The sequence below is a fragment of the Balaenoptera musculus genome, chromosome 1 (genome assembly GCF_009873245.2).
Source record: "Balaenoptera musculus isolate JJ_BM4_2016_0621 chromosome 1, mBalMus1.pri.v3, whole genome shotgun sequence".
Taxonomy (NCBI): Eukaryota; Metazoa; Chordata; class Mammalia; order Artiodactyla; family Balaenopteridae; genus Balaenoptera; species Balaenoptera musculus.
In genome coordinates this window covers 156629702-156651737 of record NC_045785.1, presented here as the reverse complement: position 1 = coordinate 156651737, position 22036 = coordinate 156629702, and the positions used below count along the sequence as shown (strand labels likewise).

The 22036-nt window shown below is 35.6% G+C and overlaps 2 protein-coding genes across 9 annotated transcripts in view; both read right to left on the bottom strand.

Moving 5' to 3' along the window:
• Positions 1–22036, bottom strand: part of SDCCAG8 (SHH signaling and ciliogenesis regulator SDCCAG8) — a 268342-nt gene that overhangs the window by 148586 nt on the left and 97720 nt on the right. For all 8 annotated transcript variants that reach the window (XM_036863025.1, XM_036863052.1, XM_036863043.1 and 5 more), the window contains one exon: positions 20541–20657. In XM_036863025.1, the coding sequence (XP_036718920.1) occupies positions 20541–20657 (117 nt within the window). The remainder of the gene's footprint in view (positions 1–20540; positions 20658–22036) is intronic.
• Positions 9757–10374, bottom strand: LOC118900638 (ATP synthase subunit d, mitochondrial-like). Its single transcript, XM_036863131.1, has one exon. The coding sequence runs from the start codon at positions 10320–10322 to the stop codon at positions 9837–9839; it is 486 nt and encodes a 161-aa protein (XP_036719026.1). The 5' UTR covers positions 10323–10374; the 3' UTR covers positions 9757–9836.

The following is a 22036-nucleotide window of genomic DNA, read 5'->3' as shown; positions in this document are numbered from 1 at the left end:
TTCGTCTACAAAAATGTGTTCCAACCAAAAGGACCCTAAAACATTTGGGAGTTTAACTCCCCTGTTTACATCAAGATTTTGTTCAATAAAAACACAGGCCTTTAAAAAAGAACACAGTTAAAGGTAGAAGACACCTCAGTTATCATCTTTATCTATCCCCTCCTTTTACAGATGAGAGCACTGGGGTCCAGTGAGATTGACCCACTGAGGCCCACTAAACTGGACTCGAACCCAGGCTTCACGCTCTTCGCCCATACCTAGTTCCCTTCAAACATGGAATAATGCCAAACCACAAAGCTAACTCAGTTATGAGCACAAACAAGCTTCTATTGGCAATAATTAATTTTTTAAATGCAATAAAGAAAACATATCATCTGTTTCTTCTCTGACAACTGTTATTCAACAAGAAGTTTTTCTTTTTGCTCTATGTATTCTCTTATTAGTTAAATTCCATCAATCTCTAAGAATCAGAACAAGTTTAAGACTCAGACCCCCTTTTTAAAAAACTAGTTTCATTAGACAATATACATCATTTCTTAATTTAGGGAAAAATATATTTTATTGGATTTTATTTTTATCAACATTACTGTTTAGTACAAAATATTTCTGTTCTCTCAAACCAAGAAAAGCTCAAACCTATTCAAGATCTCCCTACTTCAAATGGAATGATTTTATTTTATAGGAAATCATATTTTAATTTTTTACTAAAGCAGTTCCATATGACTGAGAAAAGGAAACCCCTATCCAAGGAGTCTGGACGCTTAACAGTACAGGTGATGGAATACAGCTCCTGTTCTTCCCCATACAAATACACTGGACCTCTGTGAGGTCACCTCTCTTTCTACCTACCCAGTTTCTATTACTCCTTGGTGTACCTGATTACAGAGAACATCATATCAATGCTCTGGCTCTAAAACTCTAAAGAGTAAGAGAAGTGGAACATTACTGAAAGCATGCCTAGAGCATTCAGACCTACAGGCTCTTCCCTGAACGTTTATACTTGGATTCAAAATATTCTGACCACTGAAACAGCATGTCTGTCTTCAACTCACCTCTTTGCTGCTACTCTGCTCGTGACACAAAATGGATCCTCTTCCACTGGAAAACTGGACAATTTAATCTTATCTTGTTGGAGGATTTTCACCAAAATTAATGAGATGTTCTTATGTGAAGAGGAAACAGCAAAAAATTTTGTTGTTAAAATAACAACAAAACTAGGTTTATTTTTAGAGACACAACTGATTGAAAAAAAAAATCCTTCTGTACTGAGACAGGGTGTACGTAATCTCACCTAATGGGGAGTTTTTAGAAAATTCATTTTAGCTGTGGATTATGTAAATATTTCTGTAAAATACTATTTGGGGAACTTAAGAATTCGTTGTACTAAGCTTTAACTCTAAAATCACCTATATCTTCTAACTAATTTTGGCAAGAAGGCGTCAATGTAAAGTAGATGCTTTAGTTAATAAATATTTGGAGTATGATTCTTTCAAATTAATAGCATCCACATACAAAGGAGTAAATCCATCTATTCAATTTATTGACCATCTATTCAATCATAAAAGCTCTATGTATGTATACAGCTTTTCATAGCTTAGAAAACACTTTCATATGCAGTACTGAATTTATATGCTGTGACAATTACAAAACACATAATTCTTGCTTTCACTCATTTTCATAGAGGAAAATGAAATAGGTATAAAGCAGATAAATATAGGGTAATGATTAGGACAGAACACTTTTTTTGTATTGAGATATAATTGACACATAACATTGTATTACTTTCAGGTGTACAACATAATGATCTGATATATGTATGTGGACATAACACTTTTAAAATGAGAGTAGGTCAACAGAATCAATGGAAGAAATCTCAAAAAAATGATTTTGTAGACTCTAATTCCTTAAATTTCCAATTTAGTCTATTTATCCAGATTATTTAGATGAAGAAATTAGAATTCCAGGCAGGCCCATTCCCCTTCCTTTGGGAGTTTCCCAGCACAGGTTTAAATCCGGCCAACTATTAATCTGCTTCATATTTACAAAGGCACTTTGATTTCTTAGCCACCCATGCCTAATTTTTCATAATTTGCCACCACTATAATCTTCTGTCACATGGCTCAGTGGTACCTAAGCACACTAACTGTACATAGTAGGTACAAAAGTAAATATTTTTTGATTTGACTAGAATTACCTTGAAGAAGGTAAATGGTCTGAATCTTAAACAGGAAAACAAACACATCAGTTAAAAAAAATCATACGGAAGGCAGAATGGAAAATACCAAGCTATAAGGAAGTCTTCAGCTACAGGTTGCAGGGCTCTGCCCTGCCTTTCATGTTATACTGTTTAATCCACTGACTTTAATGAGGACACCAATGATACGATGATCAAATTTGCCTGTGACAAAAACCTGAGAGGACTAATTTATTATGGTGAAATGTTAAAAACAGAGTCCAAAACGGTTCAGACAAGCTGACACATAGGTCCAAACTAAAACGATCAAGTTTCAGAGAGACAAATGCAAATATCTGTATTTACTGCCCAATTGTAGGGCAGTAGACTTATGCCATTAGAGGTTTTAACTGAATTTAAGCTCACTAAGAGTTCACAATGAGACATGTTTGATAAACACATAACCCAAATGATAACTGGCTCTGAAGCTAGATTAATACAAGCTTAGATGACAGCTCCACTTCTATGTACTGCTGAGGTCATACCAAAAATATCATATTTAGTTATCATCATGACTCTTTAAAGCAACTAGATAAAATAGAACACAGGAGAGAGAAATGAGGATAGAGAATGTGAATAATAATCATAACAGCATTAGTAAAAATAATAATTATTAATATTTATAGATCACTTATTAATGTCATGCACTGGGCTAAGAGATTACCTCAAGGTTTTTACAAAACACTATAAAGTGGTAATTTTATCTATCCTCATTTTACAGATAAGAAAACTGAGGCTTGGATATATTAAGTAATTTGACCAAGTTCACCAGGTAGTAGATATTAAAGTGAGAATCTGACTTTAGGCAATCTACTTTCAGGGTCTGAACTTCCGGCGGCCTAACCACCCACCCATCCAGTTCCTGTGACCCTAATTGTATGCTAGGCACTGAAGCACTGGAATACAAAAGTGGATGTGATAAGTAAGAGTCTCTGACCTCAAACTTACATTCCAATGGAAAAGACAGATTTTTTTAAGTAAAAAAAATAATAAAAAATTATAATAAGTTCCATGAAGGAAACAAGGTACTATGAGAGAATAATGGAGCGGTGCAAGGGGATATACGTTAATAGTTAGAGAAGTGAAGACATTTAAACAGAAACCAAAGAAAGAGAAAGAGGTGGTTAAGCACAGGAAGAGTGAAGAAGAACATATAAGGCAGATGTTTGTCCAAAGGCCTTGGCATCTTTGAGAAGCTAAAGGAAAACCATGAGGCTCAAGTGAATGCAGAAAGGAAAAGTAGATAGGAAGAGTAGATGTTAAGACAATTGGTGATCAGATTATGCAGGGCCTGGTAAGCTATGGAAGAGTTTGGATTTATATTTCTAAATGCAAATGGGAAGACACTCCAAGTTGTTAAATGGAAGAACAACGTGATTCAATTCACATTTGCCTTTGCTAATATGTTGTGTATGGACTGAGGGGGGACATGACTTCATGAAGCTAATATTGTGGCAAGGAAAAAACAGATAACAAACACAATAAATGAGTAAGATATGGAGTAAAATAAAGCAGAAAGGGGAAAGAGAGTACTGGGGGAGTGGTGTACAATTTAAAATAAGGTGGTCAGGGATGGGCTCACAGAGGAAATATTAAAGCAATTACTTGAAGGCATTAAGCTAGTGATCCATAAGGCTATCATGGGGAACAGTGTTCCAGGCAAAGGGAATAGCAAGGACAAAGGCCCTGAAGTGGGATTGTATCTGATGTGTTTGAGGAACAGCAAGGAAGCCAATGTGGCTAGAGCAGAATGATGGAGGAGAAAAGTAGGAGATGAGGGGCAGAGAGGTAACAGGAGGGCCAGACTGTGCAGTATCTTGTACATCAATTGTGGGGACTTTGGCTTTTACCACGACTAAGGTAGGGAACCACTGATAGTTGCAATCAGAAGAGGGACAAGATTTGTCCCTGCTGTCTGTGAAGGGACTAAAATGGGTTGAAGCACAGAAAAAAGGAAGCCAATTAGGACATTACTACGATAACACCAGTGAAAATGATAGTACCTTGAGCTAGAGTATAGCAGTGGATATAGTGGAAGAAGATATAGGGATGGCAAGCAAGCATATGAAAAGATGTTTAATATCATTAATCATTAGGGAAATGCTAATTAAAGCCACAGTGAGATATCATTATACACTTACCAGAATGGCAGCATATAAAAAGACTGATCAAACACTCTAAACAAATATAATTGCTGAAATATAAATATCATTATAAAAGAAGTTATTTTCATCCTGATTTTAAAACTTTCTAGGCAGAACACTCTTTGACATATATCGCAGCAATATTTTTTTGGATTTTTTTCCTTTTCCTAAAGTAAAGGAAATAAAAGCAAAAATAAACAAATGGGACCTAATTAAACTTAAAAGCTTTTGCACAGCAAAAGAAACCACTGACAAAATGAAAAGACAAGCTACTGAATGGGAGAACATATTTGCAAATGATATGACCAATATAGGATTAATATCCAACACATATAAACAGCTCATACAACTCAATATCAAAAAAAAAAAACCAGCCTAATTAAAAAATGGGCAGGGGCTTCCCTGGTGGCGCAGTAGTTGAGAATCTGCCTGCCAATGCAGGGGACACGGGTTCGAGCCCTGGTCTGGGAAGATCCCACATGCCGCGGAGCAACCAGGCCCGTGAGCCACAACTGCTGAGCCTGCGCGTCTGGAGCCTGTGCTCCGCAATAAGAGAGGCTGCGATGGTGACAGGTCCGCGCACCACGATGAACAGTGCCCCCGCTCGCCACAACTGGAGGAAGCCCTAGCACAGAAACAAAGACCCAACACAGCCATAAATAAATAAATAAAATTAAAAAAAGGGCAGAAAAACTGAATAGACATTTTTCCAAAGAGGAAATGCGGATGGCCAAGAGGCACATGAAAAGATGCTCAACATCACTAATTATCAGGGAAATGCAAATCAAAACTACAATGAGATAACACCTCATACCAGTAAGAATGGCTATAAATGAAAAGTCTACAAATAAGAAATATTGGCAAGGATGTGGAGGAAAGGGAACCTTTGTACACTGTTGATGGGCATATAAATTGGTGCAGCCAGTGCGGAAAACAATATGGAAGTTTCTCAAAAAGCTAAAACTAAAACTATCATATGACCCAACAATTCCACTCCTGGGTATATATCTGAAAGAAACAAAAACACCAATTTGAAGAGATACATGCACCGCAATGTTCATAGCAGCATTATTTAAAATTGCTAAGACATGGAAACAACCTAAGTGTCCATTAACAGATGAATGGATAAAGAAGATGTGGTATATATATATATATGTATGTGTATATATATATATATATATATATATATATATATACACACACACATATACATTGTGTGCATATGTGTACATATATACATATTCACACAATGGAATAAAAAAGAATGAAAAAGAATGAAATTTGATGGACATGGAGGGTGTTATGCCAAGTAAAATAAGTCAGACAGAGAAAGACAAATACTGTATGATATTACTTATATGTGGAATCTAAAAAATACAACAAACTAGTGAATATAACATAAAAGAAGCAGACTCACAGATATAGAGAATAAACTAGTGGTTACCAGTGCGGGGGCAATGTAGGGGTGGGGGGGTGGGAGGTACACACTACTGAATGTAAGATAGGCTCAAGGACGTATTGTACAACATGGGGAATAAAGCCAATATTTCGTAATAACTGTAAATGGAAAGTAACCTTTTGAATTGTATAAAAATAAAAAATTTTAAAAAACTTTCTGCCTGATATAGCACAACAAAGGTAAACTAGGAGTTAGAGGATCTGTCATCTAGTTTAGGTACTATTACTAATTATTTAAAGATCATTCTTTAGTTCACTTAGGCATTCATTTACTCATTCATTGAACTAACAGATAAAACTTATGGTAGGCCTTCTCTGAGCTGGACACCAGGGATACAATGATGAATAATATATGGACTCTGACTTCATAGTAGTTTACAGACACTTCTGGCAAATAATAGTTTTCTGGGGCTCAGGGTGTCTATACTCATCTCTTATGCCTCCTTTTGCCCTCCAGGTGTATATGGAACAGTGTCTTTGCATATTCTGTCCCTTTTGCCTGAATGGCCTTCCCTTCCCACTTTCTCTGTTCCCCTCCAGACTAGGTTGAAATATGAATTTTACAGTAGAATCTTTTTTTTAAATAACAGCTTTATTGACATAATTCACATATAACTCTCCCATTAAAGTATATAATTGAATGTGTTTTAGTATATTCAGAGTTGTGCAACCATCACCTTGATCAATTTTAGAACATTTTAACACCCCAAAAGAAACTCCATACCCATTAGCAGTACTCCCCATTTGCCCCCAACCCGCTCAGCCCAAGCATCTACTCATCTTTCTGTCTCTATGGGTTTGCCTATTCTGGACATTTCATATAAATCATACAATATGTTGTCTTTTGTGACTAGCTTCTTTCACTTAGCATAATGTTTTCAAGGTTCAGCCATATTGTAGAATGTATCAGTACCTCATTCTTTTTTATTGCCAACATATAGCTGTATAGACATAGATATAGATAATCACATTTTATTTATCCATTTATTAGTTGATAAACACTTGGGTTGTTGCCAGTTTTGGGCTATTATGAATAATGCTGATATGAACACTCATGAACATGTTTTTTTTTTTAAATAAATTTATTCATTTATTTTTGGCTGCATTGGGTCTTCGTTGCTGCCTGCGGGCTTTCTCTAGTTGCACCGAGGAGGGGCTACTCTTCGTTGCAGTGTGTGGGCTTCTCATTGCGGTGGCTTCTCTTGTTGCAGAGCACAGGATCTAGGCACGCGGGCTTCAGTAGTAGTGGCACGCGGGCTCACTAGTTGTGGCTTGCGGGCTCTAGAGCGCAGGCTCAGTAGTTGCGGCACATGGGCTTAGTTGCTCCACAGCATGTGGGATCTTCCCGGACCAGGGCTTGAACCTGTGTCCCCTGCATTGGCAGGTGGATTCTTAACCACTGAGCCACCAGGGATGTTCCTCATGAACATGTTTTTACCACTGAGCCACCAGGGATGTCCCTCATGAACATGTTTTTGTGTGGACATGTTTCATTTCTCTTGGGTATAGACCTAGCAGTAGAATTGCAGGGTAACTTTTGAGAAACTGTCAGACTATTTTCCAAAGCAGCTGCATAGTTTATATCCTGCCAGCAGTGTGAGGCTCCAATTTCTCCACATCCTCGTCAACACTTGTTATTATCTATCTTTTTGATTATAGCCATCCTAGCAGGTGTGAAGTAGTATCTCATTTTCGGTTTGATTTGCATTTCTCTGATAGCTAATGATGATGAGCATCTTTTCATGTGCTTATTTGCCATTTGTATATCTTCTTTGGAAAAATATCTATGAAGATTCTTTGCCTGCTTTGGAAATGGTTTATCTTTTTATTATTAAACTGTAAGCCTGCTTTATACATCCTAGTAACAAGTCTCCTACCAGATAGGTAATTTGTAAAAATTTTCTCCCATTCTGTGGGGGTTTTTTCCACTTTCTTGATGATGTCCTTTGAAGCACAGAAGTTTTTAATTTTGATGATATCCAATTTATCTATTTTTTTTTCTATGGTTGCTTATGCTTTTGGTGTCATATCCAAAAAAACCATTGCCTAGTCCAAATTCACAAAGAGTTATGCCTATGTCTTCTTCCAAGAGTTTTATAAGCTTAGCTCTTACAGTCAGGTCTTTCTATCTACTTTGAATTTATTTTTATATATAATATAAGGTAGGGGCCCAACTTCATTCTTTTACATGTGGATATCCAGTTTTCCCAGCACCATTTGTTGAAAAACTATTTTTCACCCATTGAATTTTCTTATTTTCCATGTTGAAAACTGATTGACTGTTGTGTAAAATCTTTTTGAATTCTCTCCCACCAAAGTAAGCTACCCTTCCACTGAGCCCTCATCTTATCACAGTCAACTTTCTCACCAGACTATAAGAGTTGTATGAGCAATACATATATTTTATTTTTCAATGCAACCCCAGTGCCTATTTGTTAGTGACACCTAATAGGTTACCAGTAACTATTAGTTAGATAAATGAATGCATTAAAATGAGGTATTAACTCTCAGCTTACTCACAGTCTAATCATTTATGAAATGAAGGGGCCAAACTAAGTCATTAAAGTCTTTTTGGCTCTCAGTACCCACCAAGCTACTGCCCTTTACTATCTGATGTCCTCCCTTTGATCTTTCGTATGAAGCCACTGAAACAAGGGAGACTAAAGATAAAAATTACCTTCATGAATTTTATTGCTATGTGGTTAGAAAGCATCTTCTGAAAAATGCCAAGCTATATTAAGTTACTCTTAACAACCAGCAATGGTTGGGGGAAACAGCGGTGGCAAAAAGGAGCTATAGCAATTACAGTTTTAAAAAATCCATGATTATGGATCCTTCCTGAAAATACGGATAGAATATAATGATGGATCTGTGGTCATGTTGGCCCCTTCTAAGTTATAGTTGAATGTGAAGCAGAGTAAATAGAGGTGAAAGCCCAGTTGTTCTTAGTGTAAATGTCTTTAGAATGCCTTCTAAAATCTTTCTCATTTTCTCTTCCTACTTTGTTTTTTTCCTTTTCCTCTACTCTCCTTTTCTTGTTTTTATAACTGGAACAACTCAAGAGTCCTTTGTTCTCTCCTGGCTGATGAAGTAAGTCAAAGGTATCCTAAATTCAGCATTTAGAGACTTCAGGCTCTGCTCAAGAAAAGCCTGCTTATCAGTAAGTCACACTTGTTGTATTATGTATTAGTGAGATATATGTGCCATATATCTATATCTAAATATATATACACATATATACATATATCTGTATATATATATACACACACAAAGATATCTGTCTTTAGATTTTTAAATATATAAATAGATATTTGATTCATCCATTTGCCTTAAATCCCCTTTTAGACCAAAACATCTGGCTCTTGATATATAAACCCTTAAACAGCTTCAATCACTGTACACACAGTGGACTTTCAATTACTTAGGGAAGAAACACTGACTCAGCCCTATTTTTCTATGATAAACTTAAGTGTAGAGACAAGTTGAAAATGACACCCTAAGGTTTCTAATTCAAATTAGGATATGACAATTACCTCTCAGTATTAGATTATCATATTAAGTGAAGTAAGACAGAGAAAGACAACTATCATATGATATCGTTTATATGTGGAATCTAAAAAAATGATACAAATGAACTTATTTACAAAACAGAAACAGACTCACAGACATAGAAAACAAATTTATGGTTATCAAAGGGGAAAGTGGGGGAGGAATAAATTAGGAGTTTTGGATTAAAATGTACATACGACTACATGTACAGATAGCCAACAATGACCTACTGTATAACATATCTTGTAATAACCTATAATGGGAAAGAATCTATATATAACTATATATGTAGTTATATATATATATATATAAAACTGAATCACTTTGCTGCACACCTGAAACTAACACAACATTGTAAATCAACTATATTTCTTTTTTTTTTTTACTATATAATTATTTTTAATGTCCAGAGTTTATAATTCAAGGGCCAGAGCTTTCTCCCAGACTCAAGTTTATAATTGCTCAATTGGCTGGTGAGGCCAGTAGGGATACTTCTTCTTATCTAATTTGGTTTCTGGGAAGACTTCATTCAAGTCCTCAATGGTCATCTGATCAAATGGAATTATGTTCTTCATCTTCTCCAGCTCTTTCTCGTATTCCTCAATCCTGGTCTTAGAGAGAGACAAGAACTCAGCACAAATTTTCACATCTTTTTTTTCTTCAGCATCCACCTGGGCAGTATATTTATCCTCCGGCATAGGAACCTTCAGGGCATTAAACTTCTTCTGGAAGTCATCCACCAAGCCAGCCTTTGCCACACTGGCCTTGTAGTAAGCCCAGTCGATGGCAGGTGGCTTCTCAGGCAGAGCGGCCAACCTGGAGGTGAGGATCTCATTCCAGGATTTCAGGGAGTTAGCAACAGCCTTCTGATTGCGGGGTATGATCTCCCCAAAAGGTACCCAGTCAATGGCTTTTAGAGCAAGTTTCCGTCCAGCCATCTAGAGATCCTTCACTGACCCCGGAGGCCCACAGTCCACAGCACCAAGGAACTGAAGTAATCAACTATATTTCAATAAATTTTTTTAAATGAGTGAATTCAGATTTCTATGCAGATAATTCTGAGCAAGTGAAATAAGGACCCAAAAGAAAAGGTAGTATTTGCAATGATGGGACAATCTTTCATGTCAAAGAATTCAACAATTCTTTCTCCTCCATCTTCTTAAGATTTCCCTAAAAGTTTTTACCTCCCCCTTTTCCTTGGCTGCCACTCTCTCTAAGACACGAGCATTCCCTTGTACTTTATGGGGAACTTTCAACCACAGTTGACTCATGACTTCTGAAGCCAGGCCAATGCTATTACTTGCATGTTTTATTACCATGGTGGGGGGGGGGGGTGGTGACGGGGGTGGAGGGGAAGAAGAGAGAAAGAGAGAGAGGACAAATATGAATGAATATCAGAACTTCAGTTGTAAGTAGAGAGATTCTATACAGAAAAGAATTTTCTATTCTCCACAGGGAATGCCAAAAATTCTCAGGGCAGTCAGAAAGCAGGCCAGAAATAAGGACACTGCTGCTTTCTTGTCTTTCCCCTAAAATCTAAATGTTAGTGTAAGTGATCCACTTAAATACAGATGTTAACACCAAGAAGGGTTAAATTACCTTGACCATCTCTTAAGAATAGCAGCATGAAAATCTAAACATCTTGCAATTTATTAATAGTCATGAGCAGCCTGCAGTTATATCTAGAATCTCTGTCTAGGGCAGCCTCTCACACTGTACTCCAATGAGGGTCAGAGGAACATGCCATGGATATGTGAAATCTCTAAGAGAATTAAAAACTTGTTCTCATTCTGATGATTAAAAAATCAAAATACAAAAAAATATGATCATATTCTAGGTCATCTAGATCCAGAATTGCCACAGCATTTCATTCCATGGCTGTATTTATGAGAGCACCAAGGAAAAACTGAAAGTGAAAGCATTAACTATTAATGCCATTTTTCTCCAAAGGAATTACCAATTTATTCCCAGGGGTCATGGGTTCACACAGATACGAAACTCTGACTGAGGGTATTTAATTCTGCAGGCTTCCTGAAAAGTGACTACTCTTCCAAAATACTACCCTGGGCAGTTTGCTGTTGTCTAAAATCCTTCCAATAGACCTTCATTCTTAATTCAGACTAGGACTTTAATCCTTATTGCAGATTAAATGGTATCTATCTTATAATTAAATTCAACTGTTTAAAAGGCTAGATGTTTCATTGTTCTATTCATCATAATGAAAAGAATATAATCTAAAATTGGTGACAGTAAAATTTCATTCTTATCATAACAGAAGTGTCATTTTTATAAAATCAGAGTGAATGGGAAATTTGGAATGACACTTGAGACTCCATGTAATTTTATTGATTTTATTAATACTTAATTCATAATTAAGAACAACAGAAATATCTCCTATGTTTCTCAAAACATAGGCATTTAGACATAAAGAAAACCTTAGCTTTCACTTATCCAAGCTTCTCATTTCACTGGGAAAGAAAATGAGGCTCTGAGAGGTTTGCTCAGGAAGTTAGCTGAAAAGTCAAATCAAGTCTTTGGACTCACAGTCCACAGGTAAAATATTACCCTGTACACTCTGTGTTTCACCTTCCATTATTAGTCATGTGGAAATCTTCTACAAATCGTTAAAGTAACTGTCAATTCTTTTATTTCTAGAAAACTAATCCTACTTGATTCTAACACTGTTAATAAGAAGACATTTTGTTGTATGCCATCTGAAAATGATGTTGAAAATCTTAAAATCGTCTCATTACATAGAAAACACTACAAAGGAAATGAAAAACTTATGCAAATATTCCCAAAATATGATATGACTTCTGTGCCTGACTGTAGGACATGCGGCATGTTATAAGTAGGCAATTACTTGGGATTCTGAACCTTATAGAAGACTTTTTTCTATGGGCAATCTTTTATAACAGAGACATGGCACTTGAGATACTGAGGTCAGTGATACAAGTATGCTATGGAATCAAAAGACACATACATTCCTTGAACATCTCCTTCTCCTGCGCGCCTATCCCCATTCCTTTGCTCAAGCTGCCATTTTCCAACCTAAATGCCTTCATCTCCCATCTATGGTGGGCAACATCCTTACCAACCTTCAAGTTTGTCCTCTCTCCTTCTCCTAAATCATCATACCCTTTGGTAGTTTGCTAATGATAGTTATTATGTTCTTTGACATATATTTATTTGCAAACCTGTCTTATATACTCCTTTTTTTAAGAACAGAAGTTCATTCTAGGCCAGCATAGTGCATGCAATATATGGTTATTGAGTTAAAAAAATGAGTGAAGTTTAGGGCAAAAGGATTCTAAATTTATAACAGTATCTGTTCTCTTCAAAATATGACATCACTTTCCTTTGAAAGTACACGTAAATGGCCATATTAAAGTGATCTATGAAGAGAAGGCAGCAACACATAAAATGCTTAAGATATTGTTAAGTGGAAAAAGTAAAAACCAAAATTACATCTAGGCTATGTTTACTACTTGAAAATATTATATATGCATATGGACAAAAAGTAGAAGGTAAAACAGAAAAATGAAAACAATTTGCTCTGTTGGGTGGTGGAATTATTGGCTTCTGTGAATGTGTCTATGTTTATACAATAAATATTTTTTTAAATGTATACATATGTAGTAATTAGTAATATTTATACTGGATATTGGTACTAATATTTATGCACTATAAAAAAAAAAGCATCTGTAGCTGTCCTATGTCTAATACCACTCAGTTTGCCGGCCTGCATGGAAACATATTCAAAGAACTGCTGCCACCTGGTAGTCACCAGAATTGCAGACTTGGTAATCAGAGAAGATAACCTGTAAGGTTAGAAGGCTGAGTCAACTTTTAAGGACAAAATAAGCATGCACAAATTTTTTAAGGACCAAAATATGAATCATCCACTGAAATTGAAACACAGCAAAAATTGTATTTCTTTAGGACCAAATAGTTGATGAATCTTATGACTTCCTTAAAACACAAAAATATTTCTTGACTTCACTTTACAGTTTTATATTCCTATCCAAAGGCACACATTTATTTCTAAATATTTATCCCATAGGGCGTATTATTTCTAAAAGGGCTTGTTTTGTTTCTTATTTGTGCCCTTATCTCTAAATAGCCCTATATTGCTACTTTCATATATATTGTTTCTGTGCATATTTGATTTTTTTAAAAATATATTATTATAGTGAATAGCATTATCATCTTTGCTGGAAAATCAAATGACTTTTTTGAACATACGAATTTCCATAGTGGTTTTATGAATGAGATATACATATACTGCCACCTAAAACCACAGCCCAAATCATTATTAAAGTTAATAATGCTAAATGCCCCAAGGATCTGCAACTTGGTATTATTCACTGGATTGATGTGGAACTGTTTCTTTGTTCAAAAAAATCAAACTCAATTTTTTACTGCTAATTTTCTGACCTTACAAACATAATTATAATCTTAAATGGAGAAATTAACTTTATATGGTGTTTCAGAAAAATAACAAGTTGATAACATTTTATAAAATGGAGATATTTTAAATTATTTACATAATCCTATTTGTTCCATTCAAGCACCACACAGCACAAGAACAAAAGAAGCTGATTTATTAGACATATGCCAGGGTGAAGAATTTTCTCAGAATTCTTGGTTAGCCTGTGATAAGAACACAAATTTATCTAAGTATGATGAACAATGCTTTAGGGCATACTTAGGGAAGATGCTATTTAAAAAAAAAAAAGCTTTTATTGCATCACACACATGGAACCAGATTCTCCCTCTTATGGGCTGTAGCCAGCATGAAGTTCACACTACATTAATTTGCACTTGTCGATATGCTACTTTGCAAGTATTTTTAAGGCATGTTCAAATGTGTACTCTGTCTCTTAAACTAGAATATAAACTCCCTAAGGGCAGGACCTGGGTCTTCTAGTTATCACCCCACAGCGCCTAGCGTTCTGGTCTGGGCAGGCCAAGCCCTCTCGAATGGCTGTGGTCTGAGTGAGGAGCAGGGAAACGAATGTGCTAAGCCTCCAGCACTGAAAGACGGTGTGAAGAACACTGGAGAGCAACTCTGTCATCACCAGGACCAAGTGATTACATGTACTAACGGCATGCCCAAGTGGCCCAATCCCAGTCATTTTTTAGAGATAGAAGTGAGACTGCAGGTGGTAGTTGGATAGTTTCTGAAGTCTAGCTCTCAGAAGCCATCCATTATCTCAATATATTCCCCAAAAGCCTTCTGAAGAGAGTATACAGCATTACAGACACATAAGAGAGAACAGAGACGAACGGGATTTTTCTTTAATCTGTAGTTGCTAAATTACGAGTAGAAAAGACAAATATCACTACTAGCCAGTTTAACACATACAGTGAAATATTCCTAGGATGTTTCCAGAATCAAATAAAAGACAATGGACCTCAGAGGTCCATTAGTTGGGTCTTTAGGTAAAGCATATTACTGCTACCGTTTAAAACTAAAAATTTCAGGGAAGAAAGTTCCATGGCCTGTTGTAGCAATCTATTTCAATCTTCTTACTGTCAGAAAGTTATTTCAGGCTGCTGTGATTTCCAGTTGCTGTGATTAAATCTCTTTGTTCTTATTCTTTCCATACTAAAGATTGAGAACAGGTGTTTAACTTTCTCCTTGAAATTATCTGTCAAGTCCTTAAAGATAGTGAAGCAATGCTTTAGTCTTCTCTAAGTAGAAAGGTACAATTCTTCAACTTTTCTTTATTACTTTTATTTCCCTGGCCTTACGTAGGACTTACCTTTAGGACGTGTTGGGCTTCCTCTCATATTTACACAAAGCCATACAAAATAGCTGTACTACTCCCAACAATCTAATTCATTCAACTGAACTTAGGAAATAACTCCTGTGTTGATACAGTCCACATTTTTTAATGTCAGCATTAAAGTGTGGAGTCATACTGCTGTAGATACGAGCAACACTCAAACCTTTTTTTGTGTTAATTTTCTAGCCAAAATTTTCTGATCTATTTCTTTTGTATATGTGCTCTAGCCTTAAATATTTGCTTTGATTACCCCCTTCAGGTAATTTTGAACTTCAACGTTTCCTACTCAGTATTAGCCACAACTCCAAAGTTATAACTTACACAATACTGACAAGAAAGTCTTTTTATCTCTGAAAGAAATTGAACCAACCTAAAAATTTTGTAATATAAAACAATTTATTTATGTATATGTGTATTCCCATCCAAGCCAGTTTTTAAGCCATGTGCCACTAATAATAAGATAATAAGACTATAACCAATCATATACTCACCTGCTGATGCCATTAGATGATTAAGAGACCAGGGATCAGGCACATTTTCTGTATTTCAAAATACTCTAAAACCATTAAGTTATAATTTAAGATTGATGAGTCTTCAATCTCAAAACTCCACACTCTAGAAGGGCAGGGGAAACAAAGTTTTATCTTTATCTACTCAGGGCAGGGGTTGGCAAGCTTTTCCTCTAAAGGCTCAGATAGTAAGTTTTTCAGTCATGGTGGGCTATGGGGTCTCTGCCACAACTTCTCAGCTCTGCCTTTGTAGCAGGAAAGCAGCCGTAGACAATACATCAACAAATGAGTGTCGCTGTGCTCTACTACAACTTTATTTGTAAAAACAGACTGCAGGTCAATTTGGCCCATACGCTGTTGCTGGCCAGCCTTCTTTTACAGATACAGGACACCTGCGCATGTTAAACACACACTCATATCTGCGTATGTAAGTAGGAGTATATATGTGTGCATTAGCACACCAAATCTCTGTCTGCCTATCCCCATAGCTATGGTGGCTTCATGGGCATGTGATCCGTGTGCTCATACAAGGCCCTGTGTTTAGAAGGGCCCTGAACTTGCAGTTTAATGCTCTGTGGTCAACGTCTTAAAATTCTTAGGGATTTTATATTGGAATTTGTGTTTTATAGGTGAAGTCTGATGGTACAATGGAAACCCCACTCACATCTGTGGTCTTGTCTCTCCACTGACTCATGGCAGCCCTGGGGCACTTCTTGGACACTTGTTCCCTTCCAGCTTCCTCTTCCTGGCCCCTGCCTTGGGACCTTGCTGCTCTCCATGTTGGGTGGGACCAGGTCATGGCAGTGTTAGGGGGAGGCATTTGTTCTGCCGTTATCCTTTACCTCTGGCGGGAGCCTGGATGTGAGCCTGGGAAAGGTTGGGTTGAGTGTGTACATCCCTAACGCCTGAGGGTAGGACATGGAGTTGACTATCCCTCCTCCCGCCTGGCAGCACTACAGCACACTCAACGGACTCAGCGTGGAGCCTCTGCCCACCCTGACCCCTGTGCCAAGTGTCTCCCTGTGTGGAGGCTGCAGTCTCTAGGGGGCTGCCCAGCTGACCACCTTGGGATGGAGAAGACTGACTCTCTCCCCTCCCCTCCGGGGCATGGTGTATAGGTTCTGTGGCTAGTGACGTGGAGAACCTAGAAACCATGGATTCATCTGTACACCCAGTCATGGGGCACCTATGGGGGTCTGCATTCCCCCACCATGAATATCCCTGTGCTGGAGGGAGTCCAACATTAAATAGCAAATAAAAACACCATGACATTCAGAGGGAGGGAGAAGGGGAGAGAGAGAGAGAGTGAGAGAGAGAGGAAAGGCTGACTGCAGGAGAAAGGAAAACGTTTTGTAATTCAGCACCTTTAACATCACTTTTTTCCTGCTTTTTGAACAAAGGGCCCTGTGTTTTCATTTGGTACTACGCCCCGATCAAAGAATCAAAGGCTGTAAAGAATCATCTTCTGAGACTCATCTACCAAAATGGAAGCTAATAAAGAAAATTCCACTTATGCATCACTCATTTCAGAGTCAGCTAACCTTCATACCGCCAGGGTAATAACAGGTTTCCTGTAGCCTTCCTAAATCTTAAATGTAAGGCTCTGAAATTAATTATGTATTTTGGATTTCAGACTAAGGGGCTCCTTTCAGAATATGATGATTGGGGTTGCTGCAAGGTAGCTATTTCCTCAGATAGTTTGCTACAGGATTAACTCATTTCCTTAGAATGGTGATGAGGTATCTTATAAATATAAAGCACAATCAAAACATTATGCATGAAATTTATTGATAACAACAAAGAAAGTTGAAATTTTTCTAAGATTTCCCTTTATTTCCTATTAAAGAAGGTAATACCATAACATTCTAACATACAAAAACATAGGTTTCCCTGATTTGAATAAACTAACTGTAAAACAAACACTGTAGAGATGGTATTTGAATATGGGTTGGGCATTATATGATATTAAAGAATTATTAATATTTTTAGGTATGATGATGACGTAGTGATTGTGAAAAAAATCCTTCATAGATGCACATTGAAGTGTTTATGGGTAATAACATAATGTCTGGGATCTGCTTTACATACTTCAGCAAAAGCAGAAGAGAGGGAAGACAGAAGAGGAAGCGAAGATAGAGAAGAAAAGGATGACAGGGATGACAAAGAAGATGAAGATGACAATGAAGGTGAAGATGAAGGAGAGAAAAAATTGTGAGGTAGATGGAATAGGATTGGCAAAATGAGGAGCCTAGGTGATGGAGATGTGGGGATTCATTATAATAGTCTCTTTATCTTCATATATGTCTTTAAATTCCCATAATGGAGTGTGTGTATGTGTATAACTGTCTACAAAAAATTTCTAATAAAAATCAGGGCACAGATTTTTCATTCTCCTTCATACCAAATGTCTTTTTTTTTTTTTTTTTTTAGTGTGAGAAGCATCCTCTGAGGCTGACAGGAGCTCTCTAAACTGAAGAGATACAAAGGAGTTGATGGGAAGGATAATCTGCCCATCAGTTTCTAACACAATAAAAAAAAGAAAAGGAGAAAATGGGAGGAAGAGATTGCCATTGTTACTCTCCTAACCTTTCCTTCTAATTATGCCAGAGTCAAGGCTTGGGTCACAAGGAAAATGATTTGGGTGGTCAACCATTTGCCCTATTTTGTATACATCAAAAAGCTCTTGTTCTCACCACATTCCAATCTGACAGATTCCCATCTACTTTAAAACTGTAAGAAGCCAGATTAACAAAAATATAAATAAAATGACTATATTACAAGGAACCCCCTTTTTTGTAAACATAGAGATAGCCTTCTTGTTATTCTGAATTGCATGATATGTAACACTTTAAAAGTAAAATATGCTTTATATTATTATAAGTACTTCAGATCAACATTCAACATGCCCAGCTTTTAAAAGTTAAATGTAAATTTCTCTCTTGAGTGCAGATGGTGGCCAAGCAAAGTAGCTCTTCAGTCATAAAGACAGAAGGTCAGGTCATGGCTGAAAGACCAAAGAACAATTGCTGCTTTGCTACTCCAGATCATCAATGGAATGAGACACCACTATTTTCTTTTTTTTTGAAACTGTCTATTCAATACAAAATAGTTACAAGGAGTACCTATAAGATTTCCTCAAATTATCTCCAAGAAAAAATAGTAATAAGCACATCACATCTCTGACGTCCTAAAAAGGCACATCTCTATCTAAAAATAATACTAAAATCATTATAAAAACTGTCAATGTTTCACTATTTAGCAGGAAATATTTACAAATGAAAACTGCTCCTTTTATAATCCTGCAACTTTAGCCTCCACCTCATTAGTGGTTAATTAAAATGAGATATAGCACTAAAAGACAAATATTATGAATACTTCTACACACGTTATTCATTTACAAGGGATATTATAATCTTATTATTCCTATAGTGTTCTTTCTCTCTAGAATATTAAAATGTAATTTTTAAATAACTCAGAGACTCTGCCTTACTGTATTTTTCCAGTTAGTCCAAAATGTTATGCTGGCAGATGCTACAGAATAACAGAAAAGGTATATAATAATGCTAGTGAGCATGCCAATATGATACCTTTTTAAAGAAGTCATATAATATATCAGAAAAGGAAAGTTCTGTGTTGGTTAGTAATCCTAGATCTTCAGTTCCTGATAGAAAGGATTTTTAATTCCACTATCAGGCACGCCCCCAACTGGATGGAATAAAATATCAACAGTTTCATTATTTGTACACGTTAACAAGGAAAATTCTTCTGAAAATTTAAAACTTGTTAGAACACTTTGAATATAGTGATACAAAAGCATAATTTGATTTTGGTTGTTTAGATTTTAATTTAATGCCAGGGATTTCAGTTACAACTTGAAAAACTTTTTGTACTAAATTTCATTATCACTTTCATTTTCAATACTTTTCCCAATTGTCTTTGCATCATTTGCATAGAAGAGTTGATTGGGTTGAAAGGGAGATATGTTGGAATATACGGTAAAAAGTGTTGAACTAGAAATATATTTCAAAAAAATTTACTTAGGGCTACCCACTTTTAAACGATAGTGATTTCTTTAAAATAATGGCACTGAGAACTCAGTCTTATTTTAATTGAATAGATTTCTCAACCTGCTTTCACTGAATAAAAAGAATGAAAGTGTTCAATGTTCTGTACTATAACAAAATTAGAAAATCAGAAGTCAGCCTATTAGAACTGCCTCTCTAAAAACTTTATCCACGTTGTCAATTAAAATTGAAGTATCTACATGATCTCAACAAAGATATAATGTAAAACATCTGTTCAAACTGAAATTGAAGTAAGTAGCAGTTTTTTTCCTAACATTTCCAATTTTACTGTATTTAGGTTTCCTGAGCAAACGTATTCATGGTTATCTTAGTTAAAACTGGTTTCACTCTGCCAACGATCAATTTGATTGACATATTTACATATCAACTCATCTCATCTCACAAATTTTAAACTTTTTCACTTAAAATTGGATTCAAGTTGGCATCTTTAAAGAACTTTATGTACATATATTTTAGGTTCAAAATGAACATTAGAACATTTTCTTTTACTTTTGTAAGTAATAGATACACATATCCAAATGTATATTTATGACCTGTCAGATTGTAATTTCATATGCATGCAGTTGTATTCTCACAATTTTATGTGAAAGGTGATAATTTTAGGCAACTGTAGATGAAATTCTTTTAACAGTATAAATTGGATCATTCCATTAGTTAGAAACAATATAATAGAAATAAATGACTTAGGAATAAAACCACAACCATTTCAGAAAAAAAAAAACATTAGTTATGTCTTTAATTGCTGCAGTTACGCTTGTATCAAATCTTACCTGATCTTTAATTTCAAGATCCCTTTTAGTTTTTGTTCTGTACTCTCTGTGCTCCTTTTCTGCCTCATCCTTCTCCATTTTGGTTTTATTCAATTGATAGCGCATTTCTCCACACACCTGTTAGATTATAAAAACTAGATCAATAGCTGCTGGAATCTACCAGGCAAGGCCTGCAATTAGATCTTTTGGTGCCCCCTAGAGGTCATATAAATAAAATACAATAGAACTTTTCTAAGAATGGCATTTTCTATTAGCATATTCAATATATTTTGTTAAGATGTGGAGGCAATATCAGATGTTATTGAGTCTTACAATTTCAAATGACAGATAAAGAAATGCATAACCAGGGAATTTAAGTGATATATACAAGATTTTTCATGTAAAATAATAGTTTCAATTGCATATTATCATCTAAAATGCACTATCATCTTGCTTTTAACTAGGTAAAATTATTAATTAAAATATTAAGCTATGTCATTATTCATTCAAATTGTCATGGTTATATAGACACTCTATATTAAAAACTTTCCTTTAAACTCTTTATCAGTTAGGCTTTTATTTAAGGAAATTTATAAAGGTATTTTTCTCTCTGCTAATAGACTATATTATCAATATTTAGGAGTAGAGTATTACCCAGCCTGTATTTACCGTAGGCTTTGCAGATTATGTCAATCTTACCATGCACAATACTATGTATTTAAATTAAGAAAGTTAAAAGTCATAGACTGCAAGTAAGCCCACTCTGCTTTTAAAATAACTATGGCATTCAACATAAAAGGAAAATATACATGTAAGTGAAATGACTTTAACATATTGTTAAATAATAAACACACTCAGTATCTTAAAATTGCGTATCATTCTTTATATAATCTTTTTTTTCAATCCAGGGCATCTACAGACAGATAAATACATTTGGAAAATACAATTAGCAGATAAATCTAAATAAAGAAGTTATGAACTTTTGAGATAACTGGGAACTTGTAGAGAGATCAAGTAATACACACATCTGCTAAGTCAGCTTCTAAGTTACAAATACAAGTTTTTAAAAATCATGTATCATCTAATGGCTATATCTGCTTGAGACTTTGCAATTTTGGTAGTTCTCCAAAAATGATCATTAGAATTTTAGAAATTAGTTTCATCATTATTGAAGTATTAGAATCTTATAAAACCTATATGCATTTCCTATGTTCAAATAAAAAATACGTTAAAAATAAACTAATCTGTGTTCAAAAATTATAGTGACAAGAGAGAAGTCAGTAAGCTTCTCCCCAGTGACCCTCAAAAGGCTAAAAAAAAGAATAAAATTACACAAATTGTATCTGAAATTCAAATACCTTCAATGTGCAAGAGTTAATCCTTCCCCTTTCAAAAATATTAGTAATTCACAAAAAGTTACTAAAGCTAAATAAAATTAAAAAATTAAGAATTACAGAAAAAAAATAGAAGAGCCCTAATTGACTTTCTTCACTATTCCAATCTATTGATTTACATAT